The sequence below is a fragment of the Babylonia areolata genome, chromosome 26 (assembly GCF_041734735.1).
Source record: "Babylonia areolata isolate BAREFJ2019XMU chromosome 26, ASM4173473v1, whole genome shotgun sequence".
NCBI lineage: Eukaryota > Metazoa > Mollusca > Gastropoda > Neogastropoda > Buccinidae > Babylonia > Babylonia areolata.
Genome location: NC_134901.1, coordinates 5,472,842 through 5,496,049, shown reverse-complemented (window position 1 = coordinate 5,496,049; position 23,208 = coordinate 5,472,842). Strand labels below are relative to the sequence as shown.

The 23,208-nt window shown below is 38.7% G+C and overlaps 1 protein-coding gene across 2 annotated transcripts in view; it reads left to right on the top strand.

Annotated features, from left to right (window-relative positions):
• Positions 1–1,005: 1,005 nt before the first annotated feature.
• Positions 1,006–23,208, top strand: part of LOC143300740 (nucleoporin SEH1-like) — a 36,657-nt gene continuing 14,454 nt past the window's right edge. For both annotated transcript variants that reach the window (XM_076614634.1, XM_076614635.1), the window contains exons 1-8: positions 1,006–1,276; positions 2,592–2,642; positions 3,246–3,449; positions 4,093–4,223; positions 4,826–4,918; positions 5,911–6,051; positions 10,765–10,925; positions 14,202–14,349. In XM_076614634.1, coding sequence (XP_076470749.1) covers positions 1,166–1,276; positions 2,592–2,642; positions 3,246–3,449; positions 4,093–4,223; positions 4,826–4,918; positions 5,911–6,051; positions 10,765–10,925; positions 14,202–14,349 — 1,040 coding nt within the window. In that variant the 5' untranslated portion in view covers positions 1,006–1,165. The remainder of the gene's footprint in view (positions 1,277–2,591; positions 2,643–3,245; positions 3,450–4,092; positions 4,224–4,825; positions 4,919–5,910; positions 6,052–10,764; positions 10,926–14,201; positions 14,350–23,208) is intronic.

Here is a 23,208-nt window from a genome sequence, read left to right as displayed (position 1 = left end):
ACTGCACTTCCCTGGCCGGCACCAACCTCTGGCTGACCCGGCGAGTGCCGGATCGAGTGTTCAACCGTGTGCGTGCGTGCGTGCTTGCTGTGTGTGTGCGTCAAGTTTAACTGTTATGCATTGTCGCCGCACTGATGCAGAACACTTGCCAACAGTCCTGGCAAAGTACGTAAGAGATCCAACTGAGATGATAATACACAATACAAGACTAAAGCTTCCTATTGACAGACGGTGTGTGCCAGTGTGTGTATGCGCGGTGTGTGTCACTGTGTGTGTGTGTGTGTGTGTGTGTGTGTGTGTGTGTGTGTGTGTGTGTGACGGCGAGAGAGAGAGAGATAGAGAGAGAGAGAGAGAGAGAGAGATAGAGAGAGAGAGTGTGTGTGTGTGTGTGTTCCATACAATAGAATGTGTTTGCGCACTGATGCCGCTGATGTCTGCGCATACATGTCTGTGCACACTGTGAGTGCAGGGCTGGGGGTGTGGAACGGTGGAGAGGGGGGCAAGGGGACTGGGGTGGGGGGGTTATGGGCCGTTTGACAGGACGGTCCGTCCCTTCAAAAGAACAGCAAGCCTTTGATCCCTCAACCCCACCCCGGCTCCTTCCCATCGAGTCCCACGTGCGTGCCAGAAGGAGCACGGGTTGCTTGGAAACATAGGTCTGGGTGGAATATAGACCCTGGGGGGACACTAACCTGGGGACACGGCAGTTCTACCAAAATAATTTTGCACCTAGGGGAAACAGATGTGGGGGAACAACTGAAGACATGCTCACAGTGCAGATCTTTCAAATCAGATGTCTATCATGTTCGTCTAGGTAATCGTCCTGCATATAACTTTCGACGTGCAGGCAAAAAAAAAAAAAAAAAAAAAAAAAAAAAAGAATCGTGGAAATGGCCTTCAACCGTGGTTTCAGAAATTGATTGTTGTCGGAGGGTTTGCAGTGATGACTTGATTTACCTGTGAAAAATAATTTTGATTGCACTTGAAAGAACGATCCCAAAACTTGATAGAAAAAGACGCTTTCATTGGTTGATTAGAAAAGCTTTTGTCCAATGACATGTAGGTTTATGTGCTGAACAGGAAGCAGAATGTGGCGGACAAGCAAGCGAAACTTGGTCTGATCGTCTGCAGAAATCCTACTCTCTGAATTAGTTTTTTCGCAGTCATGTTTGTTGCCAAGGCAATTGCAGTAGACCATAAAGATTTGATTCATGATGTTTCATATGATTTTCATGGTCGCCGAATGGCAACATGTTCAAGTGACCAAACTGTAAAGGTAAGTTTATGACAAGGACTCCGGAGAGAATGGGCCCAAAATGGCATCATCAGAAAAAAATCAACATGGAGCTGCCACTCTTTATTTCTCAACTGGGGAATAAGTTGAAAATATTGTGTGGTATTACTACAACAACAACATAAGCCAACCATATTGTTCCTTTTAAGAATTAACTATCGTCTATTCCGCGATCTGAACGCTCGTTCTGAAGCAAAACCAAGAGCATCAGCATGGCCCATGTCATGACCTTACTGTTTGAAATTATGTGGGTCAGTTCCAAGTTTTATAGGTCATTGTTACTTAATTTAACCCCAAAACACAGACTATAGCTGCCTATATACGATGGGGTTATGATATGATGCACATAAAAGTCAACTCGTTCAACATCAACTAAAAATATATCAACAAGTGAACATGGGAGTTGCACGGCAGTCCACAAACGAAGAAGCAACTTAATTTAAAACACGTGCTTGTTGTTATTGTTCTTCTTATCATGATTATAAATGGAAATCTGCCAACATCAGAATAGCTTATCATGCAGTTAAGAAGTGTTTGTATCAGAAAATGATTTCAATAAAGATTTAAAAGAACTCTATCAGTTTCAGTTCATTTCCATTAAATTTTGATTAAGACAAGCCACAGAATGTTGTGAGGGGCAAGTGAGGACTGTGCATACATGCTGTTAACACAGTCAGTTACTTTGTAAAATTATTTCTGAAGAAAGCAGAACTGCATACAGCTTTTTTCTTTCTTTCTGACATTGACATGGGTTACAGGATCGTTAACATGCATTTTTGATCTTCTGTGTGCATAGTACACATGAAGAGGGTTCAGGCACTATCTAGTCTGCACATCTGAAAAATTGGAAAAATCTCCACCCTTTACCCACCAGGTGCCGTCAGTGAGATTCAAACATGGGACCCTCAGATTAAAAGTCCAATGCTTTAACTACTTGGCTATTGCCCCTGTCAGGTATATCTTCTCTCAAATTCATCCTCATTTACCTCTTCACAAGCTGATAATCTGCGTTTGATTTGAAGAATAAGTTATCTCGACTAATGCAAGGCTCATCAACTATTGCTATTCAATCAGTCTGAATGGTTATGGCAGAGGAATGCTTTGTCAGGGAATCTATGAACTGTATCTTTGAATTTGATAACATTTGTGGATTTAATTTGTTATAATTTGTATGTATTTATTTTTTGCTCATAAAGATAATAGATGAGCTTTGTGCATTGTTCCAGTCATAATTATCAACGAATAATGAAGAATTTCGAGTCATGACTGATGTGTATGTATACAAAAAATATTTCAGGTATGGGAAAAGAAAGATGATGGTACCTGGCAGTGCACAGCATCCTGGAAGGTATGTTGTATTGTTTTCCCATATTGTTAGTTTTATTTAGTTTCATTATTTTGCCCTCTCTCCATACCATCCTGAAATCTTACAGCAATTGTATCTACTTAGATTAATGATTTTGTCTTTATCATGTAAGTCAAATATTGGTTATTGTATTATCACATGTGCATATTCTTTGTAAGATATTTAAAAAGTGCTCGTCCAACAAAAACCCTGATTACAAACTGAGTTATTGCAGCCATTATGTATGGAGAAGGAACTGTGGAAAAAAAAGAAAAAGTAAACAAAGTCAGCATTTATCTAATGACTTATTGGCTGTTTTCTTTAGTTTTCAAAGCATGAAGTGTGTGAGCAAAAATATTAAGTGTGTTGAACAAAACAGAATGTTGATCTTCTTAGTTAAAACTTGTTATTTGCAATTTAATCACTTCTTTGTGAATACATACTTGAACTTTGATATTTGTACTCTTTGCAAAATAATGAATATCCTTTTTCTTGAAGCCCAAGGTTCTGTTATATGTTCTTTTTTTCTTCTTCTTTCTTTCCTGGTGTTCTGTTAGTCCATCAGTGAGTGAGAGAGAAGAAGATTTGTTGTCATTTTTATTGCAGACCCACAGTGGGTCAGTGTGGCGTGTGACATGGGCACACCCAGAGTTCGGCCAGGTATTAGCCACCTGCTCCTTCGACCGCACAGCAGCAGTGTGGGAGGAAGAGGCAGGCCGCAACCATTGGGTGAAGCGCACAAGTCTTGTCGACAGTCGTACGTCAGTCACTGATGTCAAGTTTGCTCCCAAACATTTGGGCTTACAGCTAGTAAGTCATTCAGTGTATGGAACTTTGTGTTTACAGTTGGTATGTTAGAAGTGGTTAACTTTGTTTAATTACTATTGATGGAAGTACAAATAAGTGTTAGTGTATTTAACTCTGTATTTTTGAGTGAAAGTGAGTGGCAGGCAACAGAGTTGTGATTGTGCGGATCTGTCTTTAAGTTTAACCATTCCCAGCTCTTTATTCTTTGGAATGATTTATAATTAAATGTTGCTAAAAGCACAGTAACAGTGGTATAGTTACACACACTTTGTTCTGTGTAGGTAGTTTTATTTTTGGTAACTGATGTCTAGCAGTGATCAGGTGTGTTGCATACCCTTTTTTCTGTGATAGGGATAGTTTTTTTTTTTTTTTGCTTTGTTTTGTTTAATTTGTTTTATTGATATGTGTTACATGAATTATTGATGGACTATCAACTAAGACTTACCTGAAGTGAAATCCATTGACAGTTGTCTGTTAGTTTTGAGGTAAAGGGATAATGATTAATTTGCTTAATTGGAGTGCATATACTTGTGTTTGTGCCTGTGTATGAGTGAAAGCATTTGATTTTGATTTGTGTGCTGTCATATAATTGTGTTTGTGTATACAGACATGCACAGTGTGTGTGTGTGTGTGTGTGTGTGTGCAGGCCACAGCATCAGCAGATGGGATAATCCGTATTTATGAAGCTGTTGATGTGATGAATCTCAGCAACTGGTCCTTGCAGCATGAATTCAATTGCCGTATCAGTTGTAGCTGCCTCACTTGGAATGCCTCCAGGTCAGCTGCATGTTCATGTGAATAAATGACCCAAGGGACTGAAGATTTCTACAGAGTTTAAAGTTTGCAAAATGAGGAATGAAATGTTCCATGCTTTAGGTGCAGTTTATTTCATTGTGAATAGGGAAAGACAAAAGGCATTTGGAAAAGAAAGAGCACACTTCATTTTTTTAAGGGGTGGTGTGTTACTGTGCGAAGATGCTTTTTTGTTAAAAAGATGGTACAGTTCAATGTAGTATGTATCTGAAACAATTTGCCCATTCACTCATATATGTACATGTACACACCTGCACAAAAACACACACACACATGGATATGTGCATGTACACACTCGCAAAAACACACACATACACATGCACTCACACACACTAGCATGCACGCACACGAAAGAGAAGAAACGTTGGTGTAGTTTAATGTTGTTTTTCTCATTAAATTATACATATATATATTATTTTACCTTTTATATGAAGACTCTCGGGAAAGAAATCCTGACAAGCACGCTTCTCGTGATAAAATTTCCTCATTGTTTTAGTGAGACATTACACACTTACATTAATTGTGAATGTGGGAAGGAGTGATGATGATTTGTGATGTGTTTTCAGGGTTCACCCACCCATGATTGCAGTGGGCAGCGATGATGGAAACCCCTCAGGCGGTGCCAAGGTTGGGATATACGAGTACAGCGATGCTCAGAGGTACTGTCGTGTTAACAATGTTTTCTTTAAAAAAAACCCAAAAGAAACCCCCAAAAAAAACCAATGTTTTCTTTGCCCTGTGGTATTGTCATGTTAACATTTTTGTTTCTTCAAACTTTGTTTCTGATACAATTGAAAGTGGGCATCTACACATTATTCTATGTTTTCATAATCTGTATACTGTTTGAAGCTCATATCAGAGATTGACATAAGCTTACAGTTGGGCAAATAGCAAAGTGAGAGCTGTATGATCAATGGTTTCTTCATTGCAGTGGGAAATCATTTACAGCTTAGTCTTTTGTGAAAGGCTGTGACTCTCAAACCAGGAGGCTGGTTCTTAGTGCTGTAGCCTTGGGGGCTAGTTGGCCTTTAGGAACCATCCCAACGCTGACTGTCCTAAAACCCTCTTAGCTGATAGAGTGGGGTTGTAAATTGGGCAAGACACTCTCCACTATAATCAAATTCTCTCCCAGATAGTCGGGACAGCAGTTGCCTCCTCTGCTGTTCTGATGGTCATAGTCTGACATGACTGACTATCTTACGGTACAACTGTTTGAAGCCGTCTTGTGAAGTGGTTTTCATTTCTGAGATCAGAAGTTACAGATTCTGAACGCAGGCATAGAACTGCATTGGCTGTGACATGGCACATTAATCAGACTAGATCCAATGGGTAAGTTTCTTATCACAGACTCTTCAAGAAATACTTCAAATGTTTTGCAGCTAATGCTGAAAAAATACCTGTTCTTTTGATGTCTGCCTATTTTTCCACTATCCCAAGTTTCATTGTTTCATACTATGGATGTGAGCTTGCTCAGGGAAAAAAAGATGCTCTTCAACTTCCAATTTTGAACATGAACTTCTGTACAGCAATTGTATGAAATTCATGATCTTTCAAGTTTTTGAGAATGTTGTCACAGTCTCTGTCTTCACTATTTGTACATGATTTCATGTTGTTTTTGGTTTTGATAAGCATGTGGCAAATGTTTTTGCAGAAAATGGAACAAAGTAGAGTCCTTGTCCACAGTGACGGATCCAGTGTTTGACATCAGTTTTGCCCCCAATGTGGGACGGTCCTATCACCTCCTGGCCATTGCATCAAAAGACCTGTATATTGTCTCCATCAAACCATTGAGGTATTTTCCATCAACTTTGTTGGGGATGTTTTCACAGTTTTAGTGTGTTTGTTTAGTTTAAAGAATCAATCTGAAATTTGTATGTGTTGAGCAATGTAGTAGTGACGAGTAATGGTACAGAATAGTGTTTAAGCTTATTTCTTGCTTGAAAGTTAATCAAACAAATAAAAATGGTGAGATTTTTAACTCTGGGGTCTAAAGATGATTGTTCTGAAAGTGGATATTTATTCAGAACTTAGATTTGGCTCAAGACACCATGTGTTGTTTGAGTGGTTCACTACAAAATCAGTGGGTCATTTTCAAAAGTAATTTTACGTTCACACGAAGTTAAGAGAAATAGTGAGACAGATTTGATATTTGACGAACAAAACAGAACAGCTTTTACAGTTTTAGAAAGAAATATATATTTAACCACACGAAAATGAAAGGCTGAAGAAAATGGAACTGGGCTGGTACGATGTGATGATCTTAAATACAAACACTACACCTACTTGTTTTATGTACAATCAGCATCAGTCAGTCTATGTTGTTTTTACACTAGCTGACTGCTGTATCCATTGAAATTCTATGAGAAGACACACTGAGAAAGGATGTAAATTTATACATGCGCATGTGATAACATAACATGAATCACAATGAAACTATTGTAAGTCGCCCTCCATTCATAGTGAAAATAATACCGCAATAGATACATTGTAATGATAGATCTCTCTCTCTCACTCCCTCCCTCTCTGTAACTTTCAGCCAGCATGTGTGTGTGTGTGTGTGTGTGCACGTGTGTGCGTGTGAAAAGAATATACACACCAGTTTGCGTCTGGGAAACGACTCCAACAGATTACAATCAAAGAGAAGTGAAAGATGCCCGGCATCAGAAAATAATTGTGGGCATAATGGTCACAGTATGCACTGCATACTGCCCTCTTGCCTTTCAAAAGGATGAGACAAGTGACAGCAGCAACTGAACTGTGCATACAAAATGATTCTAAACTGTGAAATGAAAGAACAGAGAGAGAGAGATCCGTGTTTTTAGTTCAAGTCAATACTTTTTTTTTTTTTTTTTTTTTTTTAAACTCGAGCAGGAGTTTCACAGTTGAAAGCTTAGAACGAGAAGACCCTCTGTCGTCTGTGGAAGTTTGTCACCAATACCACTGTTTTGAACTGACAGTTGACAGTTTAAGTGTAACTGAAAACAAATCATCGCAGGCATGCTGCACATACAATTACACGGGACGATATTATTTTTTCTGGTAACTTTCAGTTTCCAATATATTATTTAAAAAAAATGTAACCAGACATTACAATCTGTCTTTATGACGCAGTCTGCCTGCCTGTCTATCTCTCTCTGGATATAAGTGCATGTGGGTGTGTGCGCATGTGTGTGTGTGCATGCGTGTGTGCGTGTGGGCGCGTGCACGCTGGGTCTGTCTGTGTCTGTCTATCTCTCTGTATATGAGTGCGAGTGTGTGTGAATAAATGTTTCATAGCGTTTAATGCCATGCCTTTGACGAGCATACACTACCGATCGGCTGTCAATGAAAGTGAAGTAAGCAAATGCCTGAAAACGAAAAAAGCACGGTTTAGTGACTGAACGTTTCTTGGAAATAAAATGTCTTGTTCAGGACAAAACGAAGGTCAGTTGTTGAAGTCATAACACTGAGCATGTTGATTTTGAATTATAGGCCCTCATATCAATAGATAAAATAAATCAGCAGATAGATAGATAGATAAACCAAAAGTTATAATTCATAAAACGGAATTGCTTGAGAGACACTACTGACAACAGAGTTGAATTATAGGCAATGTACATTATGAAGAAAGCTTGCATTTGATGTAAAAATTGAATGATGAACAATAAAATATGCTCTTTTGTGAAAAGTCATTCCATTCATCAATCGCAATTTTGCCGAATGCGAGTGTTGTTTCTGTGTCTGGGACACACACTGTGAATGGCACCTTCCCTTTCCACCAGATTTTTCTTAGCAGTGCCTCTGCATTCCCTCCAGATGAACACAAATATCTCAGTCCATGTAAAAGCCCACTTGTGTATATAATTATCAGTGAATGGGGAGTGGCAGCCCATGAAGGAAGAATATGCTTCTTGATCTGCTGGTTGTGTGCAGGCATGAATGTGTTGGTGCATGAGTGAGTTTGTGTGTGGTATGTTATGTGCTTTGACACAAATTTATTTTAGATGGCAGTTCTTTCTTGCGTTTCGTTTGTTCTCCTGTTTACGCTCATGATTCAGTACTTGAGTATACTGTGTAGATGTATGTATCCCCATGATTTTACCTCTTTATGCATCCCTTCTGCCATTTCTGTTTTGCCCATGTACAGGGATGTGAGACCTAGAAGAAATGTGCTTTTCCATTTCATCTAACCAAAAACAAGAAAGTGTCTGTGAGTTGGGCATGACTGCCACAGGAAAGTCCCAGAAAAGCCCCATGGGCCATTTCTGATATCTCTGCAATTCTACAGAAAAAATGGTAGAGACAGACAGGGGTGAAACTTAGTTGGGATGCAACTGCCGATGTATTTGATGACAAAAAAACAGCAAAAACCATTTGCTGCCACACTCTTTTCATCCGTCTTGAATGTGAAAGACCCGTTTCTTATCTGTTCTGTGTTGTTGGAACCAGCTCTTGAGCCAAGAATTATGTATTACTTAGATCCGGCTGAAAGTCCGTTCTGAGTCATTTTGATGAAATCTGTCGCGCTTTGAATTAAAAACAACAAACAAACAAACGAGCTTTCAATTAAAGAGAACAAACAAAGGCACTTTGAAATTAAAACCACAAACCAAAAAAAGATTCACTCTTGTTCTCAGGAGCATACTGATGTTCCTATGGCCCGATGTGTCGATATGTTTTTCATACATTACTAAACCTAGGTTAACAGGGAACACACACACGCACGCACACACGCACACACACACACAGAGTGGGATATGCGTGTGCACAGACACCCCCACCCCACACAGACACATACAGACATAGATGTACACACACAAATAGGCGCCTGCATGCACACATGCATACCTCTGTCCCTGTTTAGCCTCTAGGGCCATTCCTCACTTTAAGGAACAAACACTGCAAGATTTGACATTGCATTTTTTCGGAGCTGAAATTACATCAGCCGATGATGCAGGGAATACACTCGATAGCTGCAGTTAGTATACGTTATTTAGCTTTGGGATCTATAGCCAGAGTACCAAAGATTCATAGTCATTACAAGCAGAAAATATGACTTTTGTTTTATACCAGATTTTAGGCTTTAGAAACACTGTTCTTTCTTTAGTGTTTTCTGTGCCATTTGATAAGAACAGTGAAACATTGGTGAATCCTGCACTTCGCCCCCCGCCTCCCACCCCCCAATACTCCCCAGAGAAGTGTCACTTTTCCATCACTGTAAGGGTTTTCGCAGTCCCTCACCCCACCCCACCCCCAGGCTACAGTGCACTTTTTGATTCAGTTCCTCACACATCCTTGTATGTAAAAAAGAATGGATGAGGGAGAAGGGGAAAGTATGGAATAGGCTGATCAGATGATATGAGGAAAGGAAGGAGTAAGTTGGGTAAAGAGAGAAAGCTAGAGGAAGTGAGGGGGAAGTGCAGGAAAGGGGGAGAATGATTGTGGTAGTCATGATTGTCATTGGAGTCATTCATTGTCATACAGAATGGATCTTAATACTCTCAATTCATTTTGAGTTGCACACAGTACCTTTGGATTTAGAAGATGAGAGAGGATGGAGATGGTGGGGGTGAGAGAGAAATTCAGACTCCAAAGCAAAAAAAGGGAGATGCTCCCACCTATTTGTTTTGTGTTCAAGTCATTGCCCTGTTGTGTTGTATTACTCTTTTTGTCACAACAGATATCTCTGTAAAATTCAGGCTGTTCTCCCCCAGGGAGAGCGTGTCGCTACACTGAGAGTGCCACCCTTTTTTTTTCTTTTTCTTTTTTTTTTTTTTGGCCACCTGCAGTTTTATTTATTTTTCTATCAGAGTGGGTTTTTCTACAGAATTTGGCCAGGGACAACCATAGGTTGCCTTTGGTTCTTTTACACATGCTAAATGCATCAGTTTATCGTCTCATCTGAATGACTAGCGTCCAGACCACCACTCAAGGTCTAGTGGAGGGGGAGAAAATATTCACGACGATGGGCTTCAAACCAGTGCACTGAGATTCTCTCGCTTCCTAGGTGGATGTGTCATCACTAGGTCAACACTCCATACAGACAGGCCTCAGTGACAATATGTAACACCTATGGGTGTTATCATTATATTTATTATTATTATTACTATTTTATTTCTCAACTGATAAAAAGGTCAATTATTCATGAACTGAAGAAATTAGTTGGTTATTTCAGTATTGTTTTTAAGAAAATGTGCAGATTCTAGTTTACTACTAATACTTACATTTTGTGCTTCATGGAGAATGCATAGAAATACTGACACATAAGGTAAGGAAAACAGACTTGTTGACACATAAGGTAAGGAAAACAGACTTGTTGACACATAAGGTAAGGAAAACAGACTTGTTGACACATAAGGTAAGGAAAACAGACTTGTTGGTTGGCACCTCTGTATATATATGGACTTAGTGTGTGTGTGTGTGTGATGCAGAAAAGACCTGTTGGTGTCCAATCCCACCATCATTGTAAATGACTTGTGGGTTGGCACCTCTGTATCTGGACTTTGTGTGTGTGCGTGTGATGCAGAAAAGACCTCTCAGTGTCCAATCCTGGCATCAACCGGTTTGAGGTGCGTCAGATGGGCCTGTTTGACAGCCATCAGTCACAGGTGTGGCGTGTCAGCTGGAACGTCATTGGCACAGTTCTAGTATCGTCGGGGGCTGATGGCTGTGTACGCATGTGGAAAGGTGGGTACATCATCAGTTAGCTAAAGGTTAAAGGTCCTGCAGCCTTGTGTGGCCATTGCGGCAGTGAATTTATGTCCACTGTGCCTTGGGCTCAGCATGGGTAGGCAGAGCTCAATCCTCTCCTGCCGTTTTGACCTTCCCCTGCTGAAGTCAGGAACCCGTCACACCTTGATAGGGTGAGGAGAATTAAGAGTGAAGTGCCTTTACCAAGGACAAAACGCTATGCCGAAAGAGTGAGGAAAATTAAGAGTGAAGTGGCTTTCCCAAGGACAAAACACCATGCCGAAAGAGTGAGGAGAATGAAGAGTGAAGCGCCTTTCCCAAGGACAAAAACAGTCCCGAAAGAGTGAGGAGAATTAAGAGTGAAGCGCCTTTCCCAAAGACAAAACACCATGCCGAAAGAGTCGGGAGAATTAAGAGTGAAGTGCCTTTCCCAAGGACAAAACGCCATGCTGAAAGACTGAGGAGAACTAAGAGTGAAGTGCCTTTCCCAGGGATAAAACACCATGCCGAAAGAGTGAGGAGAACTAAGAGTGAAGTGCCTTTCCCAGGGATAAAACACCATGCTGAAAGAGTGAGGAGAATTAAGAGTGAAGCGCCTTTCCCAAGGACAAAAACAGTGCTGAAAGAGTGAGGAGAATGAAGAGTGAAGCGCCTTTCCCAAGGACAAAACACCATGCTGAAAGAGTGAGGAGAATTAAGAGTGAAGTGCCTTTCCCAAGGACAAAAACACCATGCTGAAAGACTGAGGAGAATTAAGAGTGAAGCGCCTTTCCCAGGGATAAAACACCATGCTGAAAGAGTGAGGAGAATGAAGAGTGAAGCGCCTTTCCCAAGGACAAAACACCATGCTGAAAGAGTGAGGAGAATTAAGAGTGAAGTGCCTTTCCCAAGGACAAAAACAGTGCTGAAAGAGTGAGGAGAATTAAGAGTAAAGTGCCTTTCCCAAGGACAAAACACCATGCCGAAAGAGTGAGGAGAATTAAGAGTGAAGTGCCTTTCCCAAGGACAAAAACAGTGCTGAAAGAGTGAGGAGAATTAAGAGTGAAGTGCCTTTCCCAGGGATAAAAACAGTGCCAAAAGAGTGAGGAGAATAAAGAGTGAAGTGCCTTTCCCAAGGACAAAACGCCATGCTGAAAGAGTGAGGAGAATGAAGAGTGAAGTGCCTTTCCCAAGGACAAAACGCCATGCTGAAAGAGTGAGGAGAATGAAGAGTGAAGTGCCTTTCCCAAGGACAAAACGCCATGCTGAAAGAGTGAGGAGAATGAAGAGTGAAGTGCCTTTCCCAAGGACAGAAACAGTGCCAAAAGAGTGAGGAGAACTAAGAGTGAAGTGCCTTTCCCAAGGACAAAAACAGTGCTGAAAGAGTGAGGAGAATGAAGAGTGAAGTGCCTTTCCCAAGGACAAAAACAGTGCCAAAAGAGTGAGGAGAACTAAGAGTGAAGTGCCTTTCCCAAGGACAAAAACAGTGCCGAAAGAGTGAGGAGAATGAAGAGTAGAGTGCCTTTCCCAAGGACAAAAACAGTGCTGAAAGAGTGAGGAGAATGAAGAGTAAAGTGCCTTTCCCAAGGACAAAAACAGTGCTGAAAGAGTGAGGAGAATGAAGAGTGAAGTGCCTTTCCCAAGGACAAAAACAGTGCTGAAAGAGTGAGGAGAATGAAGAGTGAAGCGCCTTTCCCAAGGACAAAAACAGTGCTGAAAGAGTGAGGAGAATGAAGAGTGAAGTGCCTTTCCCAAGGACAAAACACCATGCTGAAAGAGTGAGGAGAATTAAGAGTGAAGCGCCTTTCCCAAGGACAAAACACCATGCTGAAAGAGTGAGGAGAATTAAGAGTGAAGCGCCTTTCCCAAGGACAAAACATGCTGAAAGAGTGAGGAGAATTAAGAGTGAAGTGCCTTTCCCAAGGACAAAACACCATGCCGAAAAAGGGTTTGAACCCTGATCACTGGTGAACATTATTTCAGAAGTCCAGTGCCTAACTGACTCTGCCACAACACCTCATACCTCACCTATAACTTGTTTACAGGAAGAGATCTAATTGAACCATGCAAGAAGAGTGACTAACAGAAATTTGGCATTTTTATTAGTTATTGTTCTGGAAATATATATGTTTAATAAAGATAAGATATTGTACTTATATGGCATGAACTCTCCATATAATGGGCTCTAAGTGCCTAACATGAAGCAATAGTGCATTATACCATACAAGAGCAAATGAGGACATGGAAGTGAAAAATAAAATCTAGATACACCAATACAGTAGTGCTATGAATAACTGTGGAAAAAATGCACAAAATATGCCCTGCACACTCACACACCCATATGCACACACACGCACACACACAGAGTAAACACCGACGCACAAGCACACACACTTCATGAAGACTTCAATGGATGGGGGACACAAGGGGAATGAGAGGAGATAGACAAAGGACTATGAGTTATATCCAAAGGCCATTTTGAACAGGTAGGTATTTAGGTTTCTTTGAAAGAGGACAGAGTTGGTGAGTGCTAGAGATCCAGAGGATCTGTCTGTCTCTCTGTATATGTGTCTGATATAGGTAATTGTGTCCAGTGTGTGTGTATGTGTTGAGATAAGATCTTTGAAAACCTCAGTAAACTTTACAATGCAAGTGTTCATGTTTGTATTGAAAATGTTCATACGTTTTTTTGTTTTTAGAATAAAAAAAAAAAAGAAGTTTATTAAACCTTACCATTGACTTATACTTTTTATGTTTACAGTGAAGTTGTTCACAGTGCAGTATAACCTTACTGTGACTATGTTAACAGTGGAAATGTTCCTTAGTGAGAAAAACTTCCTATTGGTAGTGTTCACAGGAGAAGGAGGAATTTTGTTAATGACCTACACACTGGTGATTGTAGACATTTTGTTCAAATATTAATTTTCATGTTTGAATGTTAATGTTTAAAAGGTGGTGTTCACAGTGTTAGCAGTGAAATAGTTCATGTGGTAAATCATGCTGTGACAGTGTTCACAATTTGTACTGAAAACATTTTTGTAATGTAGCAAATTACCCAGGGCAAATCATACAGTGTTAGTGTTTGCAAGCTGTAAAAAATGTTCATAATGTAGCAAATTATCTTTGGCAAATCATACTGTAACGTTGATTGTGAGTGTTCACAATCACTGCTGAAAAAAATGATCATAATGTAGCAATTTAAGTACTTTTGAATGTGCCTGCACTTACACATGCAAGAAGAAGAGATTGAAAGTTGTGGAATCTTGAAACGGGCAATCTCGGCTTCTGTCACAGCCAACTACCTTGGAAACTGGAAGTGCATCTCGGTCCTGATTGGGACTGGAGTGACCAATGAAAGTCAAGCAGCAGCAGCGTCGGCAGCACCGACGGCCATGTCCACGTCCAACGGAAGTGGAGGCAACGCCAGCAATGGGAATTTCAGGTACAAGGGGAAGCCTGTCTCTGGAAATGCACAAGCAGTGTGGCACTAGTTGGTGCCTGGGGTGTGCTGTCTCCTTTCATGTTGGGTGTTCTCCTTCTGCTCTGGACCCTTCTTCTCATGCCCTCTCCTCTTGTTTTTTTTTGTTGTTTTTTTGTCCCTTTTGATCAAGGAGATTTGTGCCTATTTTTCCAGATGAGAAACTGTTGAACGGTTATGATACTTATTATAGTGAAAGCACTTGTAGTGTTTTGATTATTGATTCAGTTGTGTTTTGACAGTATTGTGGCTTGGAGGGTGTGTGGCACGTCACCTTAGTTAAAAGCCACATGTTTGTGATGATGGTATCAAAGCTTTTTGTTTTATTGATCCAAAAACTTTTTTGGTGGAGAATAAATCAAAGCTTTTGTAAACAAATGTTTTTGTAAATGTTTGCACAAAATACTGTTGGAATGAAAAGCTTTTTGCTTCATTATTCCAAGAACTTTTTTTGGCACAGAATAAATCAAAGCCATAGTAAACAAATGTATTTGTAACTGTATGCACAGTTACAGTTCGAATGATTGAATGTAACTCCTTGCCTCAAAACAAAAAATGTTGCTTTCCGAGTGTTTGTGACCTAAAGCAGTGAAAAGAAAACTTTGGAGGAAGTAGTTTTGATTGTATAGTTATACATTGTTATGAACAAATGAATTATTTCCAGTGAACAATGATCAAATTGAAAATTAAAAAAAAAAGTACTGCACAAACATTTGTAATATGAGCTGGTATCGGTCAGTGTCTGTTTTTGTGTGCTTTGTATCTGACTGACATGGAGCTTTGAGAGGTTTGAAAGTGCTATGTGAATGTACCATTATTAGTAGTAGCAGAAGAAGTAGTATTAAAACAAAAAGAAAAAAGATGATTAAAAAACAAACTGAAAAAAAAAAATCAGAAAAAAAAAAATCAGTTCTGTTATTGAAGTATGTAACACCCCCGAAAACGGGGTATGGCTGCCCACATGGTGGGGTAAAAATGGTCATACACGTAAAAACCCACTCATGTACATACGGGTGAATGTGGGAGTTGCAGCCCACGAACGAAGAAGAAGTATGTAACATGGTCTGTTAGAGAAAAAACAGTACTGCAGGGGCATATTGCATACTGGTTGATGTAAATTATCTTATTGTTAGTATTGTTCCGTCCTCCTCTGGAAAATCAGAAGTATCATTTCACTTCTCATTGTTCAGTGCCATTGATTAATTAAAGTTTCTTGTCCAACATTGTGAATCAAACCATGCTACAATAAGTAGCCTGTGGCTTAGGAGATACATATTTCAAGCCATTAAATGGGAAACTGATCTGAATATATGGAAATGTGTTTTGTGATGAAAGATCTGCAAAAAACAAAACAAAGACTACAACAACAACAAAAACAGTTATTTAGTGTCTGTGCATGTATGTTTTATTTTTCTGTTGTTGTATTGGTAGTAAGTTGTGTGTTTTTTCTTTCACAACACCAAGCAGACCAGTCTCTTGAGTAAATTGAAATTTTGCAGATCCTGTCTGCTGTTAACATGTTTGAAAGGTACTCTTTTTCATTCAAGGACATGAAACAGTGTCTGCCAATGTTCCAAGGAAAGCTTGTGCGATATTTAGTACTGGTTACAACATTTCGTACACATTTTGCTTGTTGACAGGAGGTTGATCTTTACAACTTGCGCCAGTTTTGTTTTTTTTTCAATACAGCAAGGTTATTTTTATCAATCAATCAATCAATCAAAAACACTTTATTAATCCACATGGAAATTAAGTTGTGCAATCACAGGCTCATTGTAAACACTGGCATAAAATCATGCGCAACATAAGAAGAGATTAAAACTAGTCAAATAAGAATTCCCAATAGCTGACGATATACTAACCCCCCCACCCCCCACCCCCCCACTCACATACTCATGTTAAGACAATAGGGTATTGCACAACAATATTAACAAATGAAAACATCCAACAAAAAAAGGGTATAAGATTACTAAAAATGACATGCGCGCACGCACGCACACCCACCCACCCACACACACACCCACACACACACACACACACGTTAAGACCATAAGGTATTGTACAACAATACATAAATAAAAACATCAAGGGAATAAATCGCATATATAAGTAAAATGCACACACACACACACACACACACACACACACACACACTCACTCACACACACACAAACAACGTATGCATGCACATAACATATGTCACGCCAATAAGATTAGAACATTAACATTAAGATACATGAAATCCAAGTAAAATAAGAAAATATTTTAAAATCACTTCCGATCACACACACACACAAATGCTTGCTTGCCCGTGCTCACCCGCTCAGTCCCACATGCACGCATAATGTCTGCTCCCATACACTCGTCTGCTGGTGAAGTTCAGGTGTTGCTGTGGCGAGGGGGCTTGGGGGGTGGGAGGGTTCACTTAGTGTATTGGATGTTTTGATTGTGTGCGCGAATGGCTGTAGGAATAAATGAATTAATGTATCGAGATGTTCTTGCGCGTGGAGCTCTAAACCTACCACTTATGTCTGACCTTCTGCTATTAATGTCATCATGTAGTGGGTGTCTTACGTCGGTCAAAATTGTTATTAGTCTGTCAGTCAGTTTTCTATTGTGCATGTCGCTAAAGGTGTCTTGTCTTATACCCACCACCCCACCCGCTTTCCTAATGACTTTTTCCAACCTGTCTTTGTCATGTTTGGTCAGGTTTCCCCCCCAGCACACGGCTCCGTATGTTAAAACACTACAGACAACAGATGTGTAAAACATTTGGAGCATCTGCTTGCATACATTAAAAGATTTCATTTTTCTAAGACAGTACATGCGACTGTTGCTCTTTTTAATGAGTGCAGTTGAGTTTTCATTCCAAGACAGCTTATTGTCGATTATCCGGTGGCAGTGTTCTTCAGTATAATACTCTGTGGGAGATTAAAAAAAAATCATTTTCCTATTCTTGAAATTTGAATTGATGGTACACCATGCAAAAAAGTTGACTTCTTGCAGCTGCTTTGTTGATATAAAAAGACTTGTGTAAAAAATCCCCTTCTACTGTTGTTTCACTGGTCCTGTAACGTTTGTGTAAAGTATGCTGACAGAGTAAGAAAAATCTTGTGCTTTTTTGTGGGAGACCAGTATCATTTTGTTATCTTGCCATGACTTGGTTTCATTTTGTTGATTAAGAACACATAACATTGGTGGTAATATCCATGTACAGTCTTTTACATTGTGAACTGGAGTGAGTACTAACTGCACAGAAGTGAGTAAATATATAATAAATAAATAATATAGTGTTTGCAGAGAAAATATTTCCTTTTCCCACCTTGAGCACAAAAATAAAAGGTATGCAAGAAATATAATGACATAAAATCACCATGTGCACAAAATCACCAGATAACAAATAAGCACTTATTTCAGGATTTTTCATCTTGATTAACTTGCTGTTTGATTGACACGTACTTAATTTGATTCGTTTAATTTACCCAACTCAGTGGTGGATTTGCATTTGTATATGTGTTGTTTTTGCAGTATAAAAACTCACAATTTACATTAGTATGTTTACTTAGAGCGATTGATTTTATAAAAGTGGTTGTTAGACAATAATAATATTGAAATGAAGTTTAAAATTAATGTAAAAAAAAAAAAAAAAAAGTGGTGGGGGTTGGGGAGATTGCAGGCACATACTCTCTTGTGAAGAGCAAGGTGATAGTTGGGTGTTAAGGTGCGGTGGTTGAATGGTTAGAGTGCTGACTTCATATCTGAGTTTCCTGATTTAGATTTCCAGTTTTGGCACACCGGGTGGGCTATGGGTAGAGATTTTTCCAGTCTTCCAGGTCAGCCTATGCGCAGACCTATTAGTGCCAGAACCCCCTTCTTGTGTATACACTTGCAGAAGATCAAATACGCACATTAAAGATCCTGTAATCCATGTCAGCGTTTGGTGAGTTATGGATACAAGAACACGCCCAGTATGCATACCCATGAAAAAAGAGTATGGCTGCCTACCTTGTGGAGTAAAAACAGCCACACATGTAAAATCACACTGACACGTACAAGTGAACATAGTGTCACAGCTCAGGAATGCAGAAGAAGGAGACAGCTGGGGTGTTGTTCCTTTAGATCAAAGATATTTCATTGATATCACTTTGAAACTGGCTTCTTCAATTCCTGGAATTTCAAAACTGTACGTAGGGGAGAAGGGGGTGGGGGTGAGGGAGTCTGTTCTTTATTAACTTTTTAATGATTTAGTTCTGTAGTACTTTTTATTTTTATAGTCATGAAAGTTTTATATATATATATATATATATATGTATATATATATGTATGTATGTATGTATAAGAAGTTCATATTTGCCCTGAATTGGCTGGCTGGCTGTGTGTTTTTATTATATTTTATGGCAAACATAAGTGTTGACATTTTCTCAAAAGCTGCGAATGATAGAAAAACCAAACCTGAGAGGATGAGAGATATAGATATGATCTTTCATTGCCATTAAGAAAACGCTGCACTTGCAAAAGTTATAAATCATCAGTAACTTTTTAGAAATGAATTTGATCCTAGGTAACATGTAAAGTGAAGCAATACATATGCAACTTTAAATGATTTTGTGATTTTTTGACAAATAACTAAGCTTGAGGGAAGTTTGTGTGTGTGCGTGCGTGTGGGTGGGTGGTGATGTGTGGAGGGGTGAGAGATCACGTGTTAGCTGCCATTGCTTTCAGTGATTTCTGGATGTGGAGATGCTGATTATTGAAAGTCATTTTGATAACCTATTTGCATACCAGATTATTATATTTGAAGCCAGTAAAGAGTCTTGAAGTATGGGGAAGCAATCAAAAAGGTTTATCAGTAACGTACACTGAAAGGAACTCACTTGCAGAAAGTTGGCCTGGCTTCTGCAGGGAAGACCTTGGATTGGTACATTAGTGTTTAAGACCCAAGTACATCAAAATGTAGTTTCAGAAACATTTCCCAGTTTATCTGTGTCATCATTGCAAGGCTTTTCATGCCTCTGACAGATGTCAAATTCTGCAAGCATCCAAGAGCATCTGACTCAGTAGAAGAAAAAAAAAAGATGTTGGAAGAAACTTGCCTGGGAAAAAAAAATCACACTCAAAGCATGCTTTGATAAAAAAAAGAGGCAAGGTCTTCAAGACTCACTTGTAATACACACTTTATCCAATAAAGAAATCATTTGGGCGTGAAAACAAAAAAGCAACAAAAAAAGAGATAGAGAATCATTTAAACAGTATTATTAAGCTTTAAAAAAGAAAAAGGCATCAGACTACACTACATTAGATCAGTTATATACAGAAACTTTTTCAGGGTGAACTGGATAGATTGAATAGCTATATATATATTCACTGGAACGATTTTGAGTTTTCTGTAGAAAAAAAAAACATACTTGAACCTCATTAATGATGGTTATAATGCCAGCAAATTACCTTTTTTATATTTAAAAAATTTTTTTTTTAGAAGGACGGAAAATATTTTTCAAGTCAGAAATAAAATTTGTTGGGATCCTACTTCAAAACTAAACTGGAAGAAACACATTGATTCAGTAATGACTAAAGCAGTTAAAAGTTTTGATTTCCTAAAAATTGTAAGTCACTCTCCTTGGGGACAAGACACCAAAATTCTGTTACATCTAGCAACCTCTCTTGAAAGATCAAGATTGACCTGCAGTCAAGAAATCTTCTTTTCTGCATCAGCGATGTTTCTAAAGAAGCTCTGAATCATAAACAGTAAAGCTATGAAACTGTTTTTAGGGGTACCAGTGCATACTAAGACCTCGAAAGTCTATAAGCTTGCGGGTGTTTTGCCACTCAATGAAATCAGAAAATTAAGTTCTGCTAAATTAAATACATAGATGTACAGCAGTAGAGGATTTTGAGGAATTAGGTATTAGGTCTGATATTGATTTTCCAAAAAGTGCTCAAAATAATTTAAATATACCAACTGTTCGCACATATCTGTTAGGTATTTTACATTCCTTAGACCTTGATTTACATGATATGGTACCTCATGTACTAGTGCCACCTGTTCCTCTCTGGGAGTCAACAAAAGCAAACATCAACATTTGTGCTTCTGACAAAAAAGGAGAATCTCCACATACAATAGCAGCATTTGTAAGAACTGAATTAGAGGAAAATTTTTATAATCATTTAAAAGTGTACACAGATGGCTTGGATCTGGATGATAGCAGTGCTGGATCTGCTTTTGTGATTCCTAGCCTAAAAACAGAAAAATGATATTATTTAGGTGAGGGACATTCAATTTTTACAGCTGAATTGGTGGCCATCCCTATGGCCTTAAATCGTCTTGTTCAAATACCAATGATGATAGGTAATATTTTTTTGTGTATGTTGATTCTCAATCAGTTTAATCAGTTTTAAAAGTTTGCTCCTTTTTGAGAATTACCAGAGAGAAGATTTATTGTTTGAAATAAGGTATTTGTTACACTCCCTATTTATAAAAGTGCAAATGTTGATTTTTACTGGATACCATCCCATACTGGATTCCTTTATGATGACCCAGCAGACCGAGTAGCAAAAAGAGGAGCAAAGAATTATACAGGCAGTATAAATGTATACTGCCCACAGTAATATGCTAGAAAGAGACTTTTACAGGTGCTTTGATTCATCTTTGAAACCTCGTCAGTGGACTCTCTCAGACTTTGGTCCATTTCACAGACCTATTCTAAGTTTAATTTTCAGACTATTTCTAATTCATTACTGACTGAATATTGCTCTAAGGTCAAGTGCATATACTTCAGTAATTTGACAATTAATGCTTATAATTTTTGACTGTGATTTGATGAAGCCTTAACTGCACGAGAGTATGTCATCACAGGTGACTGGGAACGTTGATGTTTTTGACTTTTTGCATTCATTACCAGTTGTTTCACTTGTTATATTAACGACTTCTCTTTTATGAAGTCCATTTAGTAATTTTTGACTCACTTGTGTAAACAAAGTGAGTATATGAGTATGTTATAATCTGGTGTTCGGATGTCTCTGTGTGTCTGTGGTAAACTTTAACATTGCCATTTTCTCTGGAAATACTTTGTCTGCCAATACCAAATTTGGCTTAAACATAGTAGGAAAAAAATCTTCACAGTCATACCAATAATGGGTTGTAAATCTCCTGAATTTGGCTGTATTTCCGAGTCATTAACAGTTTATTTCGTTGATGTTTGTTCCACATTCTGAAAACCTCTGTTACCCTTTTGCAGCTTCCCGATTGTCTGGTGAGAATACACCATGACCTTGTTTTTCTTGTTTGCAGTTAAAAGCAAATAAATACACATTCTGGACAGAAACATACAGTGACACTAATTACATTATTGAAGTGTTTACAGCATATGAATATTTGAAAGTGGACACTGAATTAACTAGAAGGAACAAAAAAAAAAAATTTGACCATTATACTGCCTCGTCTGCACAGCATGGGTCAGTGCAGATCTTGACAAAACATGTTACAAAGCCTGACACGATGGCAATGTGTCCTTTATTGCCGAATTAAAAAAAAAAATCTTGAATAATCATCACCTTGTTTACTGCATATGAATGTTATAAAGTGGATACTGAATTAACTAGAATGAACAGAAAAAAGAAATTGAATGGAAGGTGTCCTAGTTTCTCAGTGAGTGGAAAGACAAAGCTTGTCGATCACGGATCTCTGCAGATCTACAAAACCGGACTCATATTGCAAAGTTTTTGAGGCGACGGGAACGTCTCCTTTACCTGGGACTTGAAAGAAATTTTTTAAATGCCCGAGATATACCAAAATAACATGATTTAAACCACGTTATGACTTCAACTGCTGCTGTCAATTCATTCCGCGAAAAGAATGTGCTCAAATTATAATTTTTGACCACCAATATTGAACTTGCTTTAGCGCAGTGGGTAAAACCACTCATTCTCGATCCAAACATCTGTGGTTCGAATTTGCATTGAAGTCTTTTTTTTTTAATTCATGTTATTTTGATGTGTCTTGAGTGTCTAAGATTTTTTTTAAAGCTCAAGGTAAAGGAGATATTGCCATTGCCTCAAGAACACCGCAACATGTAGCCTAGCCGTTTTCTCCAGATCTGCGCAGATCTGTGTACTGGTGCTAGGCTTACTGAAACTGTGAGTGAGAACTACGTTTGATTCAGGTGTTTTTTTTGTAATGTTCATTCTAGTTAATTCAGTATCCATTTTGAGATATTCATATGCAGTAAACACGTCAATGGTGTAGTGAGTGCCATTGTGTGTATTCTGTCCAGAACCTGTATTTCTTTTCTTTTTATTGCGAACAAGAAAAATGATATGCCTTCTTAAACCCAAGCATATGTACCAGCAACAGTTAGAGCTGAATTATGAATTTTTGGACCAGGAGTCTCAAAGAAACAAAATGTTCATGATTCAGAAATTGGGCTAAATCTCAGAAGACTCACAACCTGTTACTGGTATGTCTGAAAAGATTTTTTTCCCCACTTTGTTTAATCCAAATTTGGTATTGGCAGACAAAGTATTTCCAGAAAAAATCAGTTTGCTAAAGTGTAACACACACACACACACACACACACACACACACACACACACACACACAACCAAACATCGGGTTATAAGATGGACTCACTTTGTTTACACAAGTGAGTAAAAAAAATCAACATGAAATACAATTCAGACATGCTAGCTCAGTAATCCTTTCATACAACTGTTTCATGACTCATCTGTTACTTATGCTTTAATATGAATATTCAGATACTGAAAGGTGCCCAAACAACAATTTGCCACTTCAGCCGTGACTAAATGAGATTCTTCTTCTTCTTTTTA